Source organism: Microtus pennsylvanicus, chromosome 10 (assembly GCF_037038515.1).
Source record: "Microtus pennsylvanicus isolate mMicPen1 chromosome 10, mMicPen1.hap1, whole genome shotgun sequence".
Lineage (NCBI taxonomy): Eukaryota > Metazoa > Chordata > Mammalia > Rodentia > Cricetidae > Microtus > Microtus pennsylvanicus.
Window position 1 is genome coordinate 95779081 of NC_134588.1, and position 25122 is coordinate 95804202.

General features: G+C 40.2%; 1 protein-coding gene across 5 annotated transcripts in view; it reads left to right on the forward strand.

The window, feature by feature from the left end:
- The window catches only part of Sdccag8 (SHH signaling and ciliogenesis regulator SDCCAG8), a 194415-nt gene that overhangs the window by 72405 nt on the left and 96888 nt on the right, over nucleotides 1-25122 (forward strand). For all 5 annotated transcript variants that reach the window (XR_012912112.1, XM_075989256.1, XM_075989259.1 and 2 more), the window contains exon 13: nucleotides 18594-18736. Coding sequence is in view for 4 of the 5 variants with exons in the window: in XM_075989256.1 (XP_075845371.1) it covers nucleotides 18594-18736 (143 nt within the window). In the remaining variant the exon portion in view is untranslated. The remainder of the gene's footprint in view (nucleotides 1-18593; nucleotides 18737-25122) is intronic.

The window sequence follows — 25122 nt, forward strand, 5'->3', positions numbered from 1 at the left end:
GTGCCCTTTTGTCTATTTTGAACTCTTTATACTATGTGAGATATATGGATCTAATTTCATTAATTTACACATTGCTATCCAATTTTCTCAGCACCATTTGTTAACGAAATCCCAACACAGACTTAAGAACAGAAATCACATGATTGTCTCAATCGATGTAAGAAATGTTTTTTAACAGAGTTCAATATGTGTTCATTGTTAACGTCCTGAGGAAACTAGTGTAGAAAAAATACTTCAACATAATAAAGACTATTCATAACAAATATATAAGCCTACATTATTCTAAGTGAAGAAAAACTGAGAGCATTTCTTTTACAATGATGAATACGACAAGAATGCCCACTCTGTCCACTCCTCAATGTAATATTCAAAGTCTTAGCTCGAGAAATAGAAGAGACAAGCAAAGGGGATAAAACCAGGAAAGAAAGAAGTAAAAACATCCTTATTTGTAGATAACATGATCTTATCTAGAGTCTATCAGAAAATTTTAGACATGCTAAATACTTTAAGCATAGTAGCAGAATGTAAAACCAATATTCAAAAATCAGTAGCATTTTTATGCCAATAAGTAACTTGCCAAGAAAGAAACCAGTAGAAAAAATTCTCATTCTTATTCACAGTGTGAATACACTTAGATATATATACATACATATATGTGTATTTTTGTGTGTAATATATATACTATATATGTATGTATGTATATATGTATGTGAATAAGAATAAATAAATGAAAGATATCTACAATAAAAATATTTTATAAAGCTTAAGCAGTTGAAGAAAACACTAGAGAATGGAAAAAGCTCTCATACTCAAGTATTGGCAGGGGCTGCCTCAGCAGTTAAGCGAATCTATTGCTCTTCCAGAGAACCTGAGTTCAATTCCTAACATCCACACATTGAGAGGCTCACAACCACCTGTAACTCCAGCTCCAGAAGATCTCATGCCTTTGGTCTGTATGTGCTCCCAAATATGTATAACATACACTCACATAGGCACACATACACATTAAATTAATTTTAGAAAGATTGGCAGAATTAATATTTTGAAGATGACTGTATTACCTAAACTGAATTGCAGATTCAACTAAATTCTCATTAGAATTCCACATTTTTAGAGACGTATTAATAAAAAGAAATTCTGAAATTCACATAAAGACCCGAAATAACTAAAACAGCCTGAGCAGAAAGAACAGTACTGGAGGAGCGCAATCTCAAACTCTACTACAGAACCGTATCACAAACCTGTATGCTACTGACAGCTGCCTAATCTTTGACAAACATATAAAATGTGTAGTTAAGAAAAAATGTTCTCTGCAGTTTTTCTTTTCTTCTTCTACTTATTATTCTGTATGCTCAGGTACCATTGAACTCAGAAATAGATTATGGTGATGACAAATAATGCAGAAATTGGGCACAGATGCCTAGAAAGTGCCTTCCTAAGAGTGAGTTGTGGGGCTGGAGGGAGGCCTCAGCTACTGAAAAGCACTGCTTCTACAGAAGACCCGAGCCTGGTTCCCAGCATCCACGCTGAACTCCTCACAGCTCCTGCAACTTCAGCATCGAATATCTGATGCCTTCTCTGGCCCCACAGGCACCTGTACTTACCTGTACATATCCAAACATATACATATAATTTAAAAAAATATGTATTGTTTACAACTTGGATTATATAAATATGACTTGAGAATTTCCCAGGGGAGGAAGAAAGTAGAAGTGGACTTGTCTGAAATTCGAATTTTTCTTATAGATAGTATATAACTACATGGGCTAAAGTGGAAATTCGGACTAGACGAGGTCAGTCTGTGAGGGACCTTTTCATTCTGTTAGCTTCCCTTCATGAAAAGCACTCTCCCTGATCCCTACCTCAGTCTCTCTGATCTATGCCTAGTTTATTTTTATTTTATTATTAGTACGAAATAAAGGAATCAGTGTTGGTTTTCTAGCTCAGTAATGTAAATGAGAGTGGCTTCTAGCCACGAGAGGCCACCTATATCAGGACTCACAACTGCCTGTGTTGTCCCCAGAGTAGCTGGATCCAGTCCTTACTGTGTGCTTTGCTGAACCCAGAACTGCACTCAGACACTTATTAATAAGAACATCTACTCTCACATTTGGGGCTGCTGGTTAAAATTAGCTAGAAAAAAAGGGTTACTTTTTTTTTTTCAGTTAAAGCCAAGTACAGTAAATTCATAAGTTCTCCAAATGGAATTTTACAGAAATATTTTTATAACCCACAGCTAAAGTCAATTTTTCTAAAAACTCCCCATAAGGTGAGATCACATACACCATGTCTCAGTACAGAAGGATTTTTTTCTCCAATCATTTGTGTCTCTATAAATAAACTGTTTGTTGTTAAAAAATTTGCTATTTCCTCGTCACGTAAGAACATCTCATTAGTTTTGGTGAAAATCTTCCAACAAAATAAGATGAATTTGCCCAGTTTCCCAGTGAAGGAAGGCCCATGCGGTTCAGCATGCAGCCGAATACATCCAGGAGGTAAGTTGCACACAGGTCTGTTGCTGAGGTGGTCAGGGCATTTGAATCCATGTAGAGGCATTCAGGTAGCAGCTGTGGGTTCGTTTGCTTCAGTGTGGCTCAAGTCATGTCTCCTCATCTGCTCTCTTCAGACTGATGTTCCTGTAACCCAGACACCCAACAACAAAAGCAACTTGAGGAGGGGTGACATTGGAGAGAACAGGCGTTAGAGTGAGGGGGGCGCACACCCTGTCTGTGCTGTTATGTCCCCATACTACATGGGGGTGTTTCTATTTGTCCTGGATGTAGTTGATGAGAGGACAAGCTAAAACATTGTTTTCTATAAGACAAACCATCTAAGAGATCTCGAGTGGGTAAACCGACGAAGGGTTTGTTGTTTGGGGAGAATTGTTTTATTTTGTCCCCAGCTTTCACTAAATAGTGAATTTGATCAAATTTAAGCCTGAGCAAATGTATTTATAGTGAAGGTGTTGTGTGCATTGCCTGACAAAGGATGTTTAAAGCTAAAAAAGTCAGAGTTGTGTATTAAGCTAAGAGAAGAAACAGAAGAAAAAGTTCTTGTTGAGAAAAAAATGATGTGGTTTTGTTACTTTTAAAAATTAATTGTTGCCTGTCGAAGCTTGCTTATGTCTGTGACTAGTTAGCATTCTGACTTGGCATTATTCCACATTGGTAGGAAAACACATAAGAGCAGAGTTGGGAGCTGGGTTTCTGTCCAGGAGAATGGACTTGGCTGAGTAGGTTCGGAGCTGTGAAGGGATGGATGGGTTCAGGTGATCACTGAAGAATGCCATCCCTAGGTACCTGGTCTCCCCCATCCCTCCCTTCTGGTTCTGTGTGCAGTCGTATACTTTATTTCTAAAAGCCTGTGTCTTTATTAAATAAATGAAACCTTCAGGGTAGGAGCACACGTTTCAAAATGTATCATGAACACAGTATTTCAGTCAGACAACTTTTAAAAATATACATAGGTGTATCAAGTAACTCAAGAGATTTCTGGTATATATACTTTAGAAATTGGAATATTTAACTGATTACTTTCCAGAAAACTCTTGCAAAAGTAACATCACATGTAATTATTATTTTATGGTAGTAGAAAAATAATAAAAATTGTACTGTTAAAAGACAAAATAGTCTTGCCAGATGGCCAGTTTTTCTGCATCCATGTAAAGGAATTAATTCTTTAAAGGGTAGTTTTTAATAGCTGGTGTTATGACTTAATTAATTGTACAGTTTTCTTAGGAAACTGCTGCTTTAATAGTTATAGTTTTTATGCATACACCAAGTTTGTTTGGTTTTTAAAAACGTATTTGTATGTTGTACCAATACCTATGATTATGAAAATATTACATTTGAATGTGGAAATTTCACACTGAATGACCGTTAGGCTGATAGCCATTTAAAATATTTTAAATTTTGAACAAACTTTTAAATAAATTATTTGATTTATAATTATGAATAGTACCTTTCACTTATTTTTGATGTTACAATAAAATCTGAAAGCATTGAAAACTATTAAAATATTTTCAAAACTGAAAAAAGAATAAATCTTATGTTTAAATTTACAGATCAAGTTTTTCTATAGCAAAATCATACACAACTTTATAGATGGAATATTTTCAGCTGAAATTTATTCTTTTAATAGTTAGGAAGAGCATCTCAGTGCTACCTGGAAACAACATCACACTGTGTCTGTGAACACTGCTTCAGTGTGGGTTTTCTATTTATCTTGTTTTCTGAATTTAGTCAAATTCTCATTTATATGGAGGCTGTCGTAATATCACTAGTTAGCAGTGAGCAACATAAACTAGATTATTTTAATGTTCATTTTCAGCATATTGTCAACTGAATTATTCTGTTGGAAAATATTAATAGCTTTGACAGAGGCATAAAATAATCCCAGAGTAGAGAGATATAGTATGAAGTTGATGGTTGGATTAATGTATCATGAGTCATGGAGCTTTCATTTTATTATTGATGAGACATTTTCTCCTATGAATTTTCCAAGAATGAAACAATAATATTGTAGTGATTTCTCTTAATTACTATAGCTTAATGGTTGTAAATTTAAAAGAGAAGTGATATAAATTTATATATATATATATTTTTTTTCATCAAAATGGTAAGCAATATATGTTTCTGTAATTATAAAGGACAGAAGACTAAGACATACTGCATGTTTTACATGGATAATGCATATGCATGTGTACATATCTGCATAAGTGGATATCTGAAATATACATAAATATGCATATATAGTGTGGGGCATAGTAGGTGTTATACTATGTATTCATAAACATTTGCTGTACTGAACTAAGGACTTAAGGAATTTCTTAAAGATTTATTTCATTTATGTGTGTATGTCTGACAGTCTATGTGTCTGCCACATGAATGCAGGGACCCGTGGAGGCCAGAAGAGGGCGTCAGATGCTCTGGAGTTGAAGTTAGTGGTTGTGAGCCTCTAGACCTGGATGCTGGGAACTGAACTCTGGTCTCTGTACAAGCAGTAAGCACGGAAACTGCTGACCCAGTCTCCAGAACCATGATTTTTCTTCCTTAAGAGAAGGAATTATCTAAAGCAGTAAATTAATAGCTTGCTTTCCCAAACCAAAATTTTTGTATTTTATTTTTGTTTTGTATGATTTTTCCCAATTGGTGATGAATATTTCTACCCTATGGCATGCTTTCCTGAGTTGGGGGTAGCTATTTAGAGTCCCATTCTTTCTAACTTACATCTTCTCTTCTCTGCTTTTCTCTTCTCTCTTACTTTTCTGCTTTTCAAGACCCAGGGCTGTGCACACACAAAGCAAGTGTTCTAGCCACAATTGTAAATGGATTTTTATTAAGAATGTGTTTTCCTTATAGCATTTGTACTTAGTACATTGTTTTATTAATACAAGTGAAAATCATATAAAACAATGTCTTGGCTTATGAGAATTCCATTCTTTTGTATGTATTGTCTCCCCAGAAAAAAGGAATTCCCATTTTTGGAACAGCATATGGGCTAATTCTCTGAGACTCGTATACAACATGCTTAGAACATAGTCACTACCTTCAGCTTCTCCCATTTCTACCATCTTATCTCTTGTGTGCATTTTCACCCAACTTTAAGATTTCTTCTTCTTTCCTAATCAAGTTCATTTTGTGTCTTGGGAATGGGCCTACCCTGGTGTGTGGTCACATCATTAACAAAAATTCCCACCCCCCCCCCAGCAGCTATAAATGCCTATAGTTCTTCAATCATCCATAGGGTTTGTACCCCTCTCCCCCGACTCTGTGCTGGGATTTTGTCTAGCTCAAGCATGCCAAGGTTTTGTATATGCCGTCACAATCTCTGCAAGTTCAGCGTGCATGTGCCATGTTGTGTCTGGAAAATACTGTTTCCTTGGTGCTGTGGACCACCTCTGGCTCTTACAGTCTCCCCACCTCCTCTTCTATGCAGATCTCTGAGCCTTGGGGAGAGCACAGTGACATGTATGTCCCATTAGAACTGAGTACTTCAGGGTCTTAGTCTCTGTAAGTTGAGTCTCTCTTAGAATTTACTATTTTTATTCCCGAGCATTTTCAAAGAAACAGTTCCTCCACCATAGTTATTCTAAATCCAGCATTCTTTTGAAATGCTTTCAGAAGGACCAGGCCAGTTTAGTGTGACTTGTTTTTTAATATGAAGTCAGTTTAAAGTGACTGCTTTGTTTTATGCACTCCTTGTTGCTGTTCCGTGTGTGTGCATGGTGTGTGTGCATTTGGAAGTCAGAGGACAGCATTGTGCAGTCATATTTCTCCTGCCTTTTTATGAGCTCTAGAGTTTAACTTGGGTCACCTAGCCATTCTGCCAGCCACCTAAAAATTGTGTGAATTTGTCCAAAAACACAAGTCTAGGACTCCCTTGCCTTGGCTGCTCTCAGCCACACCTCTTGCTTTTCTGCACAGGGAGTATGTGTGATGAGTCACAATATCTTCTTGGCTCTTTATTGTTTTTTGTTTGTTTTTAATTTTGTTTTTCATTTTTTACAATAAGATTTCATGTAGCTCAGGTTGACCTTGAAGTTACTAACCTAGTCTTACCTGGCTCCTGCCTCTACCTCCTAGATGTTGGGATTATAAATATAAACCACCATGCCATGCTTTCTTTTCAGATTTTTTTAAAACTAACATTTCAGTCATTATTTCATTAAATAGCATAGAGTCAGTTTGAATGTATTATATACTTGCATAGTAATGTATTATAATTTACAATATACATATATTTTAAATATGGGTCTTTATTTAGATATTATATGTAAATGCATATAAATTCTTATTTATATGTTAGTATTTTAAATGAAAAGTTATTTCTCCTTCTATTGAATTGGAATGTTGAATATATTGGTAACAAATTCTTTCTACAACGTAAGGTGCTTATCTATTCCTGTTTTGAGCCCTGTTTTGTTTTAAGCATTCTAACATGGAGATTCACTTTACAAGCACAAAGCAAAGAAATAAAAACCTACATTAATCTTTTCTGCTATATTTGTTCATAGACAACCCTATAAGACTATGATAGTCAATGTCTCAGTATAGCTTAGTATGTGAGATAGAACACTATGGAAAATAAGGAGCTGCCAAAGACCCAGAGTGTTTTGAGTTTATTAAATTTGTGAACAGAGATCTTACAATATAACTATGACAAAACAAAACAGAGAAATACTGCCCGGGATGGCACAGCCCCAGCCTACAGCGTTTTACTTGCTGAAACATTAAACTTAGTTGTTAGTGTCAGGTGTCACTGAGTACTCAGCTAGGCTGGGGAGTTCAGGAAACTGTCATCTTGGCAGTTACAAGAGATCCTGGATATTTGTGGTGGTAAATTCCAAGATCTTCACAAATGACAGGAGCAAAAATTTCTTCCCGCTTAACGTAGTCAAGTATTACTGACCCCTTCCAACCTGCCAAGATGTGCTATTGAAATATAGCCTTCTGCTAAAATAAACTCAGTGTGTTTCATTACGGGAGTGTCATTTCAGGAAGGGAGATTTTATTGCTCAAGCTTACTCTTGAAAAATCTCCTAAGTTGCTCCTTATTTAGTAGTCTAGATGGATTTGCACATATTTATTTTTGTGTCTAGTGCCACATTTTTCTCTTAAACTGCAAACATTCTTACTGGCTTAGTTTGCTTTCTGCTGCTGTGATAAAACACGGTGACCAAAAGCAACTGGGAGAGGAAAGGGTTTATTTCCACTTATAGTTCCTTCTGAGGGAGAAGTCAGGGCAGAAACTCAAGGCAGGAAAAGACGTGGATACCCTGGAGGAACGGGGCTTACTGGCTCACTCCCCGTAACTTACTTGCTCAGCTGACTTTCTTACACAACCCAGGGTGGGTGGCACCCTACAGTGGGCTGGGCCCTTCCTACATCAGCCATCAATCAAACTGGCCTGTAGGCAGTGATGAGACCCAGCCATACTTACCCTTTCTCAAAAATGTATACAATATTTCTACCATTTTGGGGATAGATTGCTCTTTATTCAGACAGAAAGAGATAAATATGTGTATTTATGGAGATGCTTTCTGTGACACGTGGCCTATTTTTGATGGCATCACATTTAGTAGTGGGATGTTCATGGGATGGGGCATGGCGTGTGCTGCGGACTGACAGGCTCAGCAGATTCTCAGCCCTCGCTCATTCAGTGCATGCTTCTTCCCATTCTTTTTCACTGTAGCCCATTGAGATGCAAGTGTATGGTTTCACTGTAGTGATGCCAGTTACAAATGCTCTGAGCTTCCGAACAAAGTGAGTGACTTTAGGATGCAAGTATCACATCATGGGGGGCTGCATCCCTTACAAGGCATTGACACAAAACTCGGGGGACTCTCCACATAGAAGATGGGGGATGCAGCCTGGGCAGCTGTGGACCAGCATGCTTCTGTAGTGCTAGGTCCTTACTGTCACTTCAGTGGTGGTTATCTTTATAATACAGCTTTCAAAGCACTTTCTGATATTCCAACAAGGAAAAATTGATTGTAAGAATTTTAAATCTCCAGAGTTTTCATCCGCCTCTTCTCCCCTCCACCTCCTTGAGTGCTCCCATATTCCGCTATTGAATTCACTTCCTTTTCTTTCATAGTAGTGTAGTAATAACATAATTATTATTATATGAAAATTCTGCCATGCCCTATTAGTGTTTACTGTATGCACATACACATGAGTTAATAAGGCTGATCACTTAGGCATGTGCCACCTATTAGGGAGCTCATTCATGAACAAAACTGACTCCCCTTTCCTCAGCCCTCACCTGGGGGCGGGGCCTTGTGAGCCCTTCTCCCATCCACTCTGGGATGTTGAGTGGTAGGGTCTTGGGCAGGTCTTGTTCATCAGCCATAGTTGGTGAGACTTCATGAGTTCAGCATCCTTGCATGCCTAGAAGACACTTTTTCACAGCAGTCCACCCAGGCCTCTGGCTCTCACACCCTTGCTGCTTCCTCTTCCTTGATGCTACAAAGGACTTGAGTATTGGGTTTATGATATAGATGTCTCATCTGGGGCTGAACATTACACAATTGCTTGTGCTCTGTACGTAGACCATTTGTGACTCTGTAATAGCCGCCATCTATTGCAAAAAAGAGCCTCTGGTGGGGGACGAGAGGTGCACTGACCTAGGTAAATAAGGACATGTGTTTAAATGGCAATTAGACACCCTATCAATTTAGTAAAATGGTAATACTAGTAGGTTCTCTAGAGACTATGGCCTCTCACATGAGGCACAATGACCCTCAAATCCATGGACTGCCAAATGGTGCCAGTTGTGGGATAGCTACTTCAGAGCTGTTGGCCAGGCCTTTTTAAGAGACACCCCAAACCATAGCAGGGTATAGTGCATTGCTCTTGGCTGCCTGCCAGAACTTGAGATTAGGACACTGTGCTGAACACTACATACTTTTGTCACAAGACAGTGGAGAAATCAAGCTTCTGTTGACCTGGATGCCCTTTCCCTGGTAGTTAACTCTCAAGGTGTTAGAAGGTGCTAATCATGTTAATGGGGAGGGGCTTAGCAGTATCCCCACCTAGCTGTGAATCCTGCAAAGGACAGTAATGACTTAGTGGCAGGATCTGTCCAACCAGCAGCTGTCTGAACTTAAAGCCACAGTAGGAAGGAACTCCTACCTGATATTGTAAAACTAAGCAAAGCTCCCCATGGTAAATGGTGTCGTCAACAATAGGAGAGTCTTGATTCTGTCACTGTTTGTGACTCTTCTATTTGTTTCCGCATTGTCTTGTATTTTCGGTTGGGAGTCTTAGCCTTTCGTATTGAATCATCTCTTCTCACCCCTCAGAATTATCTTATTTAATGCTGCCTCTTTTTAGTCTGTGCTTTTGGGTGATCTTTATTCATTTCTATCTGTGACACTGTCAGTTTCAGCCCTTGCCAGGATACCTTAGCTGCTCTTTGCCATGCATCATTTGAAAAAGTTGCTTCCTTTTTCTTTCCGAGCTTCTTAATAATCACATCTTATTTGGTAATTTACCTCATTTAGGTTGTCTTAATGTTCCTTTGTATTTCTAACAATACTGCATTCCAGATCCCTGTCCATGGTGGTTGCAGTGTGCATTGAAAGACTGTTATATTTAAACTCTTTTAGCACAGTAAAATATAATTAGGGGCAAAACACAACACATTTTAAAGAAAAAATATAGTTTTTTTAATGACCTGATATTTTGTCTACAGTAAACCAGACTTACATCCTGAAACTGGACAGAACCCCCCACTTGCAGCGGGTGTAAATCCTCTATAAACCAGTCCCAAAGGCTCAGCTCTCATGCAGAGGGACTGCAGGGCCGCAGAATTCTTATTTTGCCCGGAATCTACTGGCATGGCAGAACAGTGGGTTTACATTTGGCTTAACCACAGATCTGCTGTATAGTTGTATAATTGCTATCGTGTAGTTGAATCTGCTTCATCTCAAATATCTTAGCCCCAATTCATCTGTTTTGTGCACGGTTTTGCCAGAGAGCTGCACTGGCCCTCAGGAAGTGCTTTTGAATTCATTAGTTGCCATTTCTCCTAACATTCTATAGGGAGAAAAGAACATTTTTAGGAATAATTCTTCAAGGAATATTTGCTTACCTTAGAAACTGACTAGAAATAAGTAGAAAAACAGACGTTTCACAGAAATACATGTATTTGATCTGGAGGCTAGTAAGATGTCAGTGCCACACTGGTTCATACTGACATGAAAATCCTTCTTCATAGGAAACTGTGGCCATGGCTTTGTTTGTATGACCAGTGGTAACTGTGCTTTGATCCAGGCTATCTGATTTTTATCTTCCCCAGTGACCCTGTTGTTTGTATCCTCTACCAGTACCAAATTGCGAACTGTGAGATTTTTATTTTAGGCTATATCTAGGCATGTTTAGAGAGACTATATGGTATGATAGAAAGATTGAGATTGAAATCAGCCCAATTTTCATCTCAGCTTCACACTATAGAATCTTCTCCAAGTTATTTAACATCTGTGAGCCTTGAAGATGGTTTGGCTAAACAGGACAGCATTGGGTGTCTGGTTTGGCCAAAGTTAGGGTTTCATCCTTCTCCATGTGTACTCTTTCTGTGGTTCAGACTGCCAGGAGGGCAGCAGCCACACTAAGTAATGTTTTTCTCATGGAGAGTCGTCACATCATGAAGGTAAATTCAAACCATTTCTGCTTGTGTTATGATACCATTGTCTAAATGAAATCACATGGCTAAGTCCAGAGTTGCTGGGGAAGACTAGTGTTAGGAATATTTCCTAACGCGAGCTCCCTGCCGATGCAAAATCAAGCCAAATCAAAACAAGCCAAATTAAGAAATATCCAGGTTTAATGGGAGATCTGCACTCTCGGGTGGCCCCGAGGTGGAAACCGGAAGACTCAAAATCGCGACCCCTGGGAGGAAGAAAGGGAGACCATGTGTTCCTCTTTTGGGGGATCATTTAAATACCCTGGGGAGTGGTCCTGACCCCTTTCTGGCCTGCTGGGATTTGGAGTCCAGACCAGGCCTGGGGACTGGGATAGATGCAAGGGGCAGGGGCCTACGCTCCCAACTTGACAACTAGTATAACCTACTGTCAGGGAAGAGGGTGTGAGGAGTGGATATTTGCAGAGTAGTACATGATAAAATAATATGTGTTATCCAAAACTTATTACATCCATGCTTCCATTCACTCCCTATAATATAATAAAGGGTCTAAAGTAGACATGAAAAAAAATCTAATGGAATCTGGCTATGTTTTAAATATGTCCCGCAAGAGCTTTCGTTCTGAAGTCTTAATTTTCTGTGTGGCAGTGCTGGAGGTGTGCATGTGGGGATCAGTGGAGGTGTTTGGGTCTGGAGGCATTGCCCCATGATTGGATTAGTGTCTTTCTTGCATGAGCTCATAGCCTAGGTTTGTTATGCAGGAGAGAAGTGTTACAAAGGACAGCTGCCTGCCCTTTGTGTTCTCCGTGCTGTGTGCCTGCACTTCCCTTTCCACGCAGCTGCCAGTGTGAATTCCCATTCTCTGCAACCATGACCCCAAATGAACCTCTTTTCTTTTAGAGATTACCCACTCAGTTAATCATGGTAGCAAAAGTACCCCTTAACAAACCTGCGTGAAACTGAGGTGATGTAGATGATGAACTGATGAGAACTTTTGAAATATTGTACATTCTAATAGATGAGATATTACCTGACAAAGTAAAGATGAATGTTATGTAAAAGGATAAGGGAATACAGGAAATAACTGATGGGAATGTGGAATATGGTTTATTATTTCCTTACGTTTAATAGAAAGCTTGGAAAGAGAAGTAATTCCAGATGTTAGACTCTGGTTAACTTTGGTAACCAGTCTGGTAGGGTCAGAGTTCAATGCCTGGGCAGTCTAGAAAATACAAGATGTCTGGCATTAAAATATTTAAAAATATAGCTGAGTGTAGCACCTTTAAGTCTAGCATTCAGGAGGCAGATTTCTGTGAGTTCAAGACCAGCGAGTTCTCCAAAGCAAGTTCCAGAACAGCTAGGACAGAGAAACCTTGTTTCTGGGAAAAAGAAAAAAATTAAAAACAGCTATGTAAGGCAGTGTCCCAAAACTAAACCCTAACCCACTCTAGATAAGCCTTCCGATTGAATGGGGCCACTGAAAACAAGGACACAGAGCATGAAAACCTATTCTGAGATCCCACTCATAAAACTGCAAAGCGAATGGGAGAGAGAATATTGTAAAAATTTCCAGGAAGAGAAAAAACAAATTGCAGAGCAATTACTAGAAGTTAGGGAGACTCATCAGTGGTAACATTACAATCCTGAAGACAGTGGTCTAGGGCCTGTAGTGTTCAGAGTCAGATTTATATACAGACAAACTCTTGAGTTTATCTATAAGAGTTTTTAAAGACACATGTACACACACACAATTTATGGTTTGAGGCCTCCTTTCTTATGAAAACTCCTTTGACATAGAGTGACATGAGCCCCAGAAAAGTAGGAACTGAACTAACTATATATTCCAGACTGGTCTTGAATTTAGACACATCTGCCTGCCTCTGCATCAAGAATGCTTAGATTAAACACAAATATCACTATGCCTGACTAGCAAAGAACTCTTGAGGTACATTAGAGAAGGCATAAAGAGTTGATACAAGACAGATCAAAAGGGTCAGAATTAAGAAATAAACTATGCTTCAATATTTCACTATTTGGAAGTGTGGCTACTTGGCAACTGTTTTTGAATAATTGTGAAAAACTGTCAGTTACTTAGAAAGATAAATTATTTTAAATGGGGAACCAGAGTGAATACACACACCTGTAGTCTCTGCTATTTGTGCAGCAGAGACAGGGAGGATCATTTGCATACAGGAGTTTGAGACCAGCCTCTGAAACAGCAAGACCCTAGCTCCAAAGCAGAGACCCTTGTACCCAAGTACTAGGCTATTAATCCCCCAAATAATAAAACATTGTTGAAGAAAATTTACTCAAAAAATAACACTTGTCTTAGTAGAGAAAAAACTTTCCATTATAATGTAAGTGAACTACTGACTAGTAACTAAACCTTATCTGAAGGTGTGAGTTGGGCCTATAGAGTGATATGTAGGCAGTCATAGAATGACTACACTGGAGTAGTCCTCCTGCCTCAGTTTTCTAATAAACTTGGACTGTAAATACACGACACTATGTGCCCTAGAGGAAGAAGATGATAGCTAATGTCTTAGATTTCAAACCAAGAAATAGTAATGTAAGTATGTCATTTAAAATATGAATATGGGAGTGATGGAGATGACTCAGTGGTTCAGAGCACTTGCTGCTTCTGCAGAGGACCCACGTTCAGTTCCCAGCACCCACATGCAACTCTAGTTCTAGAGAATCAAATGTCCTCTGCTGACCTCTGCAACTACCAGACATTCACTTGATACTTACACATACATGCAAGCAAAACACTCATACACTAAAAAATATCTTTTTTAAAAAAATGAAGATGAATATTAGAAGAGTTAGTAATGTATCGTTTAAGATAATGAATTATTGAGTATTGTTTGACTCAAATTAGGTGGTTATTTTGAAAAGAAAATTTAATCAGTAAAAATAAGGTTATATATATGATTAAGGAAAATCTTAATACAGGTGTGTCATTGCCGGCAAGCACTGCACAGTGCTTTTTCTTCGCACAGGAAGTGGTTGTGGGTCTCTGTGGTAACTGCCGTCTGCTGCAAGATTCCCTGATGAGGTCGGAGAGAGTCTCTGATCTCTGGGTGCAGCAACAATCATTAGGCGTAATTTTACTCCTTATGGCCATTTAACAGAATAACAGGGGTAAGTTCTCCCCTCAACCTATGACCTATATAGCCAGAGCTTCAAAATGGCCATTCCTAATGGCTTCTACTTTTGTCATTCTGGGGATTATATGCATGCTTTTGTTTTTATTTTATTCTCTTGTTTCTGATGACTGTGAACATGCTAGGCAGGTGTTTTCCCAGGGAGCTACACTCTGAGCTCTTGTGGGTATGATTTGAGGATTGTCTTTTGGTGAGGTGTAAAGCTATGTAGCCCTCCTGTCACCCAGCTGGCCGAGAGATGGCTGTGTCAGGCTGCATTGTGGACATGAGGTTAATAGTGTACTTTGAGAGGAATGTACATTTGGCCTATGACCACTGATGGTCTTTCGTCCCTAAGCCACTAATCTGCAGCCAGGAAGCAGCCCTGACCCAGTTGGGTGAGGCACAGGGTTATTCTGCCAGTGGGAACATGGCATTTCTGGCAAGAGATTTCTCTTCTAACTGTTGGAGTTGGTGCCATGGCAGGTTTTCCTGACTCGGGGAGCTAAGTGTCGACCCTCCATCCAGCTGGTAGCTTGTGTGTTGGTTTTGATTATCTGTCCCAGCGAGTCCTTTGCTGGCACATCTAATCAGAAGCAGGCCGCCACACAAAAAGGAACTTTGTGGTTTGAAATTAAAATAAGTAAAATTTTATTCAATTTCTATCAAGATTATGCTTTTATAGAGGAGGGGAGGTTTGTTGGATTAAATTGCTCTGTTGCTGGAGGGTGCTGGGACTCAAACATGGGGCTTCACATGTTCTAGACAGGTACCTTACTTGGAGCTGTTCCTCAGCCCTCAGTCAGGAACACCAGGGACAGCCATGCTTCCTTTGCCAGGTTGTTCCTTCCTGATCCCGTCCTTTGGGGTCTTCACCACATTCTTTGGAGGCAGGTCCAGTCATCACTCTGAGTTTGGGTTGAAGAGAGTGAGAGCTGAGTGGCTTGTCCAGGGTCCTGCGGGCTCTTGAAACTGTGATCTTTGCCTGTGAGTTTGACTTTTAGTGCAGCTGCTTTATTCTGTGAGGGTAGGAAGGCAGCTGCTGTAAACCTAAAATGGCATGAAGTACATGTGTTGTTATTGAATAATGCTCAAAGAATCGAGTCTGTTCTTTTTAAGGAAGTTTGAATTTTGTTTTCTTTTGTCTCTCTTTTGTATCCTCTTATGAAGTACTCTAGTGTATATGCTTAGTCTCCCTCTTCCTCCCTCTCGTGTGTGTGTGTGTGTGTGTGTGTGTGTGTGTGTGTGTAGGTGTGTGTGTGTGTGTGTGTGTGTGTGTGTGTGTGTAGGGGTGTGTGTGTGTGTGTGTGTGTGTGTGTGTGTGTAGGTGTGTGTGTGTGTGTGTGTGTGTAGGGGTGTGTGTGTGTGTGTGTGTAGGGGTGTGTGTGTGTGTGTGTGTGTGTGTGTGTGTGTAGGGGTGTGTGTGTGTGTGTGTGTGTGTGTAGGGGTGTGTGTGTGTGTGTGTGTGTATGTGTGTGTATGTGTGTGTGTGTGTGTGTGTGTGTGTATGTGTGTGTGTGTGTGTGTGTGTGTGTGTGTGTGTGTGTGTGTGTAGGGGTGTGTGTGTGTGTGTGTGTGTGTAGGGGTGTGTGTGTGTGTGTGTGTATGTGTGTGTGTGTGTATGTGTGTGTATGTGTGTGTGTGTGTGTGTGTGTGTGTGTGTGTGTGTGTGTAGGGGTGTGTGTGTGTGTGTGTGTGTGTAGGGGTGTGTGTGTGTGTGTGTGTGTGTGTGTGTGTGTAGGGGTGTGTGTGTGTGTGTGTGTGTGTAGGGGTGTGTGTGTATGTGTGTGTGTGTGTGTGTGTGTGTGTGTAGGGGTGTGTGTGTGTGTGTGTGTGTGTGTAGGGGTGTGTGTGTGTGTGTGTGTGTGTGTGTGTGTGTGTGTGTGTGTGTAGGGGTGTGTGTGTGTGTGTGTGTGTGTGTAGGGGTGTGTGTGTGTGTGTGTGTGTGTAGGGGTGTGTGTGTGTGTGTGTGTGTGTAGGGGTGTGTGTGTGTGTGTGTGTGTGTGTAGGGGTGTGTGTGTGTGTGTGTGTGTGTGTGTGTGTGTGTGTGTGTGTGTAGGGGTGTGTGTGTGTGTGTGTGTGTGTGTGTGTGTGTAGGGGGGTCAGGGATTGAAGTCAGGCATTGTCCTCCATAGCCCTCCACCTCATTATTTGAATCAGGGTCCTGCACTAAGCCTGAAGCTTGTCAGGTGGATTAGACTGGCTGACTAACAGGCTCCTGGAGTCCTCCGTCCTCCCAGCTCTGGGGTTGCAGGGCAGCACCCCAGCCTGGCTCTCCACGGGGCCTGGGAGTCCAGACTCAGGTGGTCAGGTTTGCACCATGAACATGTCACTCACTGAGAGATGTCCCCGGCCAGATACATCGCTTTTTTTTTAAAATGAAATATCACCATTTTCTTTTATATTTCTGTTTTAAGTCTCTCTACCCCTGTCTGGAATATTGCTGCTGTCTGTTCAGGGTTTCCCATCTGTCATTCCTTGCTGCCTAAAATTAATCATACACATTGATACAGTTTTTAAAACTAAGCTTCTCAAATTGCATATCTGTTTAAACCATTGTCTCCTACCATTCATAATAAGAATACGACCTACAGCTCATGTCTCTGATGGTGCTATCCCATCTCACACCCATGGGTCCTTGTGGCGTCACGTGATTTCTGCTGTTCTCACCCATGCCAATCTATCTGTCCATGCTTTGAGGCATGTGTTTTCTCTATAATCATTTGCTATTTGTGTGTGTGTGTGTGTGTGTATTGTATTTTGATTGTCTTTGTGTGTTTCCTATCTATCACATGAATTGTTACCTGCGAAATCAAGAAAAGATGGGAATGTTCTGGTTTGGTCATATTAAGCACAGTTTTTTTTTTAAATAACATGATGTAAAAGAAAATATTGATTGAAGTTTCAAGTTTTAATGCTAGTATATAACTCCAGTTCTAGACTTCCCTGCTTTTAACTTCATAAATTCTAGGCAAATAAAACTTACTGACTTTTCTTTTATGTTTTACATCTTTAGCTGTATTTAACTGTAAGACTGAAAAAGTTAGTATAACTTTAATAATTTAAAATACTTAAAAAAATAAATATTTGATATTTCAGTTTGAAAGATATAGAAACATCCTCTGAATGATAGTAGTATGCCTATATGTATATGAATTTTCAAAAATAAAGTAATATTTGACACTCATAACAAGTGACTTTATCATATAGTTGGCAATACACAGTTTTGATGGTATAAACTGAATATAGCATTATAAATATAAGAAAAATGAGCCATTTGCTTTATCTTAGTTGATATATAAAGGAGATCACTTAGAATATTGAGAAATGACATGAGAACATTTTAAAGTATGTATAAATACTGTTTTGAAATGGTCTGGTAAGACGTGAAAACACATTGCATTTTGTGCAGCAGACTTGCTTCTCACTTAGTATGTATGAAGTTGAAAATATTCCTGACCTTTTTTTTGTTTTTTTCTTTTTTGTGTGTGTGTTTTTATCATCTATTTTTTTATGTCCAGCTCCTTTGGTTTGCTTAATGTCATAGATATTCTGTGATGAATATTTTTACTTTAATGTACAAACTATGCAAAATATGTACAGTATACTTTATTTTTGCTTTGTAATATTTCTTATCAGTAAGATAAGGAGTTTCTTCCTCCGTTAATAAGCTCTGTGCATGTTCATGCATATATAAATCCACGCTCAGTACGGCAGTGCTCCACCGGCCTGTGGCCTGTCACAGGTGCTCTGCTCAGACTGGAGGACCTCATGCTGTGCCCCTTCCCACGCTGGGGACAAACAGTATTAAGCTTTATGCTAATGGATTTGTAACGCTTCACATTTTCCTGAAAACAAATTGTTTCAACTTTTAATTTGGTTTTATGACATCCAAATAAAACCGTAAATCTGTCTTTTGAGGCACACAGTTACATACATGATTAACATCACTGCCTGTGTCTGATCAGGTCTCTTAGAGAATGTGACATTGTAAAGGTAGCCCCTGTTAGATTAGGGTTACTCTCGAAAGGGCTCAAGCCTTTGCATGACAGTAGATGAAATCATTTGCATTGGTTACATCAATTGTTTCATGTTTTAAATCAGACTTGGTCTCACAGCCCAGAACTCCTTCATGGGGGTGCGTTTGTGGATGTGCTAATTCTCTTTGTCAGGGAACTGCAGCTAGTCTCAATTTTCCAATGAGTTCTTATTGTACTAAGATTCATGGAAGAAATGAAAGTGAGCTATTTTTTAATTCATTTGTATATATTTGATAAGGATTTTTTTCTCCGTCTCCCTAAGGAAATTGAGAAATTGAGACTAGAACTGAGTGAAAGCAGGCAGCATGTGGAACAGGAGCAGCAGAAGGCAGCTCGGGCCAGACAGGAGTGCCTGCAAGTCACAGAGCTGCTGGGCGAGTCTGAGCGCCAACTGCACCTCACCAGGTATGCCCTAATCCCATTATGCACACAGCACCCAGTACGTCCCACTGACTGCCACAGGCTTCCAAACAGTTGTTACTCTTAGTCATTCAATTCACACACAGCTTTCAGGCATATTACAGAAAGTGGATATGTGGCAAGCAAAACACCCAGACACGTGAATGATGAGTGTGGCAGGGAATCACTGATATATTACAAAACCGTTTGTCTGTAGTACTCAAATATTTAAGTGATTCTTTATCAGTATAAGCAAGATGACATATTTCTACCACCACCTCTCTTATTAATTGTATGTCTAATAAAAATGTTGAAATGAAGACTATGAGGAAATGTATTTATGAAAATAACCAGATTCTGTCACTAGTGAGAGACAAAAGGAAGAGACATGCTAGGAGCAGATTGCAGTGGAGTTGATACAAAAATAAGGAATGTGTTTCCTAAGGAGGTGTAAAATTAGAGATGAAGTTGAGACTATTTGCATTCAAATCATTATTATAAGCAAGTTTACTGCAGCAAGGATTTGAATGGCAATGTTTTCATCATAAGGTGCTGTGCTGGGTTTGCCATTGTGAATTTAAGTGAGCATATAGCTCATTCGAAATTAAAATAGGACTCTAGGTTGTAAGCATTGTGAGTTTGCTGATTTAGAAACATGCAGTGCATGTGTGTACACATGCACATACATAAACATACATGCATGTGTGTGCATATGCACATACATAAACATATACCGAAAGAACAGTCCAGAAAGAAAGAGAAGTAGCTACTTCACTTTACCATTTCAGAGTTTGCAGCTTTCGGTTTTTCTATCAATCCTTTGAGTCTGTTCAATTCTCAGAGTGTCTCAGTTTTAGAGGGAATTTTGTCTACAATCCCATGTAAGTTTATGGTATCTGATTTAGTTTACAGCATAGGAAAACACTGGCCTTCCCATTGCGATACTGTGTTGATTTAAGCTATGAAAGAGGAACGATCCCTTTTGCATTAAATATGACAATGTAATTCTGAGCACGGTATGATAACAGATGGAGAGAAACACTACTTGAACAGCCTGCATTTGGAGAAAAAAAATATTCTAGAGGTTGGTGAACCTCCCAAAGTTTTGGGTTAGTGCTAAGATGCCTCCAGTTCTGTTCAAATCAAACTTTGTTAAAAACATTTTGTTATGATAATCTTCCAAATGGCTTGACACCTTCTGATTTAAGCAGTGAGGGAGGAGAGAGCAAAAGAGAAGAGAGAAAAGAAAGCATTTAGACATGTATGATCCCTGGGGAAAGCCCCAACAGATGAAACACTTTTATGAGGAAAAATGCTTAATATTGCAGAATAATAGCTGCTCTTTTAGTGCCCATTTAAGGCATTGTCACCGTGGCATTGAGAACTACTATTAACCCGGTTCCTGTGGCTATTTAATCCTCAAAATTCTAAACTTTAGTTCATCATGATAATGTTGCTGGCTTTTCTTTTCTGTCAGACTTCTATTGAGATGCAACCATTTGTGTGCTAAGCACTACCAAGCTATAGAAACGGGACAGCTTTTAATGTCTTGGTGTGACCGAGCTCTGGCAAATAAATATTAATGCTGCTTGTGCCCCTTTGCGATTCTGTCTTGTTCGGAGTTAATTTCTGGAGTCAAAGTCCGTACAGAGTTTCCCTATAGTACCAGTTTGTACCGTTTGACAAGATCAGCTCCTGCAAGTAGAGCATATTAAGATGCGGTCCCTGCTGAAGTGGATGCGTGGTAACCAATTCCTTTGTTCTTAAGAGAAAAGGCTGTGCTTGCTTCCCTAGAACGCTTTCTTCTGCTGTGCTTCACTTATTCAGAGCCTATAACAACGTAAGCCCACTTCATAGGAATAAAGCTTAATTGGCTATTTTAAGTGTAGTACTTTTTATAAGCATTTTATGCTTCATTTATGTTCATGTTTAATAAAGAAAAAAAAACCACAGTCACAAATTTGAAAATGACAATTAAAACGCCAGGGAAACAGACGCATTTCTCCTTCACTCTGGAAGCCAGCCGTGCCTGTTGGGCTGAGTATTCCTGACATCTTTGAAGGGTTTTCGCGCTCGCAGTTCTTTATTCCTTCTGTGCACCCGGGAGTGTGACCGGGAAACGGCGGCTATCTCTTTTGTGTCGGTAAGCCGAAGTACAGAACCCCCTGCAAGTGAGCATTTTGCCATGCACTCTCAGACATTTTTAGTGAATTTTAAAAGTAAATGTGAAAACCATCCTACAAAATGATGGTGAAATAATGAGTTGAATCTATATAGGTAGAGAAAAAAAATTAAAACAGGATAGAAATCTGTAGAACATTCTGAAAGAATCACCCACCACTTTTGATATTTGTCCTGATTTAAATTCAAATTGCATTAAAGTTGGGAAATAGAAGTCCAGCCTTCCCTGAAGGACCCAGCTGGTGAATGTCATGTTTACCTGGTGCATAGTTATTCATTCAACACCTACTAGGCTTTAAGTAGTTTGCTCATCCTTAAGCATAGGGAAGAAAATAAGAGTCAATTTCTGCCCTTCAGTTGCTCACACTAAGTAGAGGAGTCAGCTCTTGTGTGGATTCACCGTCGAGTGTTACAGCAGCACAGGGTTGGACAGAACGGCCGCTGCAGGGATGCCTAGGAGGGAGAATGGACTAGCGCTGCACTGCACGTGAAGACGGGAACCAGTCGATACGGCTAGGGCGCTGTTTGGGAAAGGTCTTAATAAATAAGTTCATGTTAAAAGTTCCAAAGTGGAAAGAGATAGGATACATATTCTAGATAAGGGACTGGTATATACAAAAATATAAATATGGAAGCAAGCATAAATTTTCCTGTAAGGTTTGGCGGCAGGTAGGAGCTAAGACTACAAAGGTTCTCAAGAAGAGACCAGCAGAAGTATAGTGGGCAGTGCTGTGGAGCAAGGTGGTTCTGAGAGGCACTGGCCACTCTTGATACACTAAGCTTGCTGTCAACACAGAGTACAATGGATGTCCTGAATTAGGATCATTATACTGAGGTTGGAGAAGAGACCCTGGTTAGGCAAAGGTCAGCATCTAAATCCCATGCACCATATCTGGCCTGCTGTTTGTTTTGTATGATCAATGCATGGAGAATATTTTTATACTGTTTTAAAAAATAGGGCGAGTGAAATTAGTATTTTATCATACCTAACCATCTGTAATTGAACTTTCGTGAGACCTAGAAGTAGTTATCCTGTGTGATGGATGACGGTGGTGGCTGAGCTGAATGAAATCTGCAAAGCCTGAGCAATTTCCTACCAGGCCATTCACAGGGAAAGTTAACTTCCCCAGGAGCTGCAAGTGAGGTGTCAGGAGAGTTTAGGACAGGTTCAAATGTGTGTTTTTATAAGACGAGTGAAAAGTGTTCTGAAATTGATTGAGGAAGAGAAGGTTTGTGGAGTTTCCATCAGAAAGGAAGCATGGAAGTCCCGGGGATGGCAATGAGGGCTCGGGCCATGGCTGTCTCAGCCACATGGGAGGAGAATCATGTATACAAGAGGCATTCTTAGAGTAATAAATAGGAGAGGAACAATCAAAAGTGACTCCATAATTCCTACTTTAGATTGACTGGATAATCCTCAGCTTCAACCAGGAAACAAAGAAGCAACAGAAGAAAAGAATATATGGTATTGGGAAACCTGAGGGTCAGTGGCTTCCGTGTGAGGAAGATTCTGACTAGAGCTTTAGATCTTGACACTTCACAGAGAAATTTAATGACAGATGGATAGACAGACAGACACATCTTCATGATAAGGAACCAATATACACAAATATATAAATATGGGAGCATTTGAACCCAATTTTTTGGTCTTGCGCCATATGCACACTAAGCACGCACCCTGCCACTGAAGTGCAACCCTAGCCCAAGGCCCTGTGTTTAAAGTTCAATGGACAAGAGCACTGGGCAGCAAATATCAGATGCGGCCCTTGGATGCATCAGAATACAGACAGACAAGGTGAGACAGCTTGGTGAAACAGTCAAGTGCTGTTAAAGATCGTGCTGTTCCAAAAGGAAGTCATAGAGGTGTCTAGGACTCTGGGGACAAACCTGGCCATAGTACTGCAGACAAATCTGATTAGAGCAGGGCATCTAGCACTGCATAGGCAAACCTGAGTATAGTGCGGTATCTCAAACTCAAGACAAGCCTGATTATAGTGGGGCATTGGGCTATGGAGACACGCCATGGTTATAGTGGGGCATTGGGCTATGGAGACACGCCATGGTTATAGTGGGGCATTGGGCTATGGAGACACGCCATGGTTATAGTGGGGCACTGGGCTATGGAGACACGCCATGGTTATAGTGGGGCACTGGGCTATGGAGACACGCCATGGTTATAGTGGGGCACTGGGCTATGGAGACACGCCAGGGTTATAGTGGGGCATTGGGCTATGGAGACACGCCATGGTTATAGTGGGGCATTGGGCTATGGAGACACGCCATGGTTATAGTGGGGCATTGGGCTATGGAGACACGCCATGGTTATAGTGGGGCACTGGGCTATGGAGACACGCCATGGTTATAGTGGGGCATTGGGCTATGGAGACACGCCATGGTTATAGTGGGGCATTGGGCTATGGAGACACGCCATGGTTATAGTGGGGCATTGGGCTATGGAGACACGCCATGGTTATAGTGGGGCATTGGGCTATGGAGACACGCCATGGTTATAGTGGGGCATTGGGCTATGGAGACACGCCATGGTTATAGTGGGGCATTTAGTGCTGTAGAGAAAGCATGGGTCACAGTGTCTTCTTCAGGTGGTCACTGTTTTTTAATCTTTAGACAAATTACTTAACTCTTTAGATCGAATTACTTGTAAAATGAAGTGAGACCAGATTATTTATTCATTAATTTTTTTATTGTGACTCTGATTGTAATTTTAACTGACTTGCAAGATCACCTCTTTTTTTTCTTTTTTCTTTTTAATGATTTTTCAAGTCAGGGTTTCTCTGTGTTGCCTTCACTGCCCTTGAACTTGCTTTGGAGACCAGACTGGCCTTGAACTCAAAGAGATCCACCTGCCTCTGCTCCTACTAGCTGGGATTAAAGGCATGTGCCACCACTGCCCAGCACAAGATTACGCATTTTTAATTTCTTATTTCTGAACACTTAGATTGATCCAAATATCCTTTACATAAGTTGCGTCCTTAGTTTGCACCTCACAGGGAATTTCGAGAACTGTCACTCAAGTTGCTATCTGCTTGTTGTAACATAGTCTCCACTGAGCTCCCAACAGCATTCTGGGGATAGTCATCTAGTACTTGTCCAATTGTTAGCTAACCCTTGCACAGGGAATATTCACACACCACCCTCATGACTGCCGTCTTGCCCTCAAAGCCTCCCATTGCACCACACTGGCTGTCACAGAGGTCTGCATCACTTAGCGTGGACAGTTGGGTCATCATGGCCAATGCGGGCCTTCCCATTTCCTTTCACCCCAGTAACCCTCACGGCTGATTCCCAACCAGATGCTGTGAATGCAGCAGCCTTACAACGGTGAGCGCTTCTCTCCTTTCCCGGTTTTACAAATGAGACAACTCAGTGGCCTCTTCTAGCCTAATTGTAACCTTATCCTCTCTTCGGGATCCCCCTGAATCCTGATTTTCCTGCTGCATCCTTGCCTGGTGACTCCTGCTAGAACAGAGAACTTCCTTTTCTTGGTTTCTCCATTCCCCTTAAGGGAAAGCTCTTAGATTAAGAATATATTCATTTTAGTATATGTTTGGTACCGTGATCCCCATAATAGCTTTTAGAATAAAGCCAGCACCAGAGACTGAGACTCACTGAGCCCCAGTCTCTACTTCAAGGACTGGCCGGAAGGCAGCTGCTCTGTCCTTGTAAGCTTCATTTGATGTCAGCTCCTGCTTTCCCAGTTTACAGAGCAGTAAGATGAGTTATCTAAGGTCACTCAGCTGATACGTTATAGAAGAAGATTTGAACCCTAGTAATTTGCCTGCCAAGCTAATCCCTTTCCATTAGGCTGTAATTCTATGTAAATTGCTAGGGAAATGGATAAATGTGATTGTTCCCAAAAAGACAACTGAGAAAATCAGTAGCACTAATTTGTAATAGAAATAAGTGTTCATGAATCCTTCATGTACTGATTGGAATATATGTCACTACAGTTAGGTCTTGTGGTCATTTCCTTTAGTGTTTGTAATGAAACTGTATTTCTTCTGGATTCATTTTTATCAAGAAGAAGGAGGCTTTTACAGAAAAGTAGAAATCCCTTTACATATTTATTTTTAATAAATCCAGATGTCTTCAGAACTATAAGATTTTATTCCCTCCATAAAACCTTTCTTTGTGTACATGTATCAGGCTAATTTGTGACAAAATTCTCTAGAGTAGCCATTGCTGCATGTTTA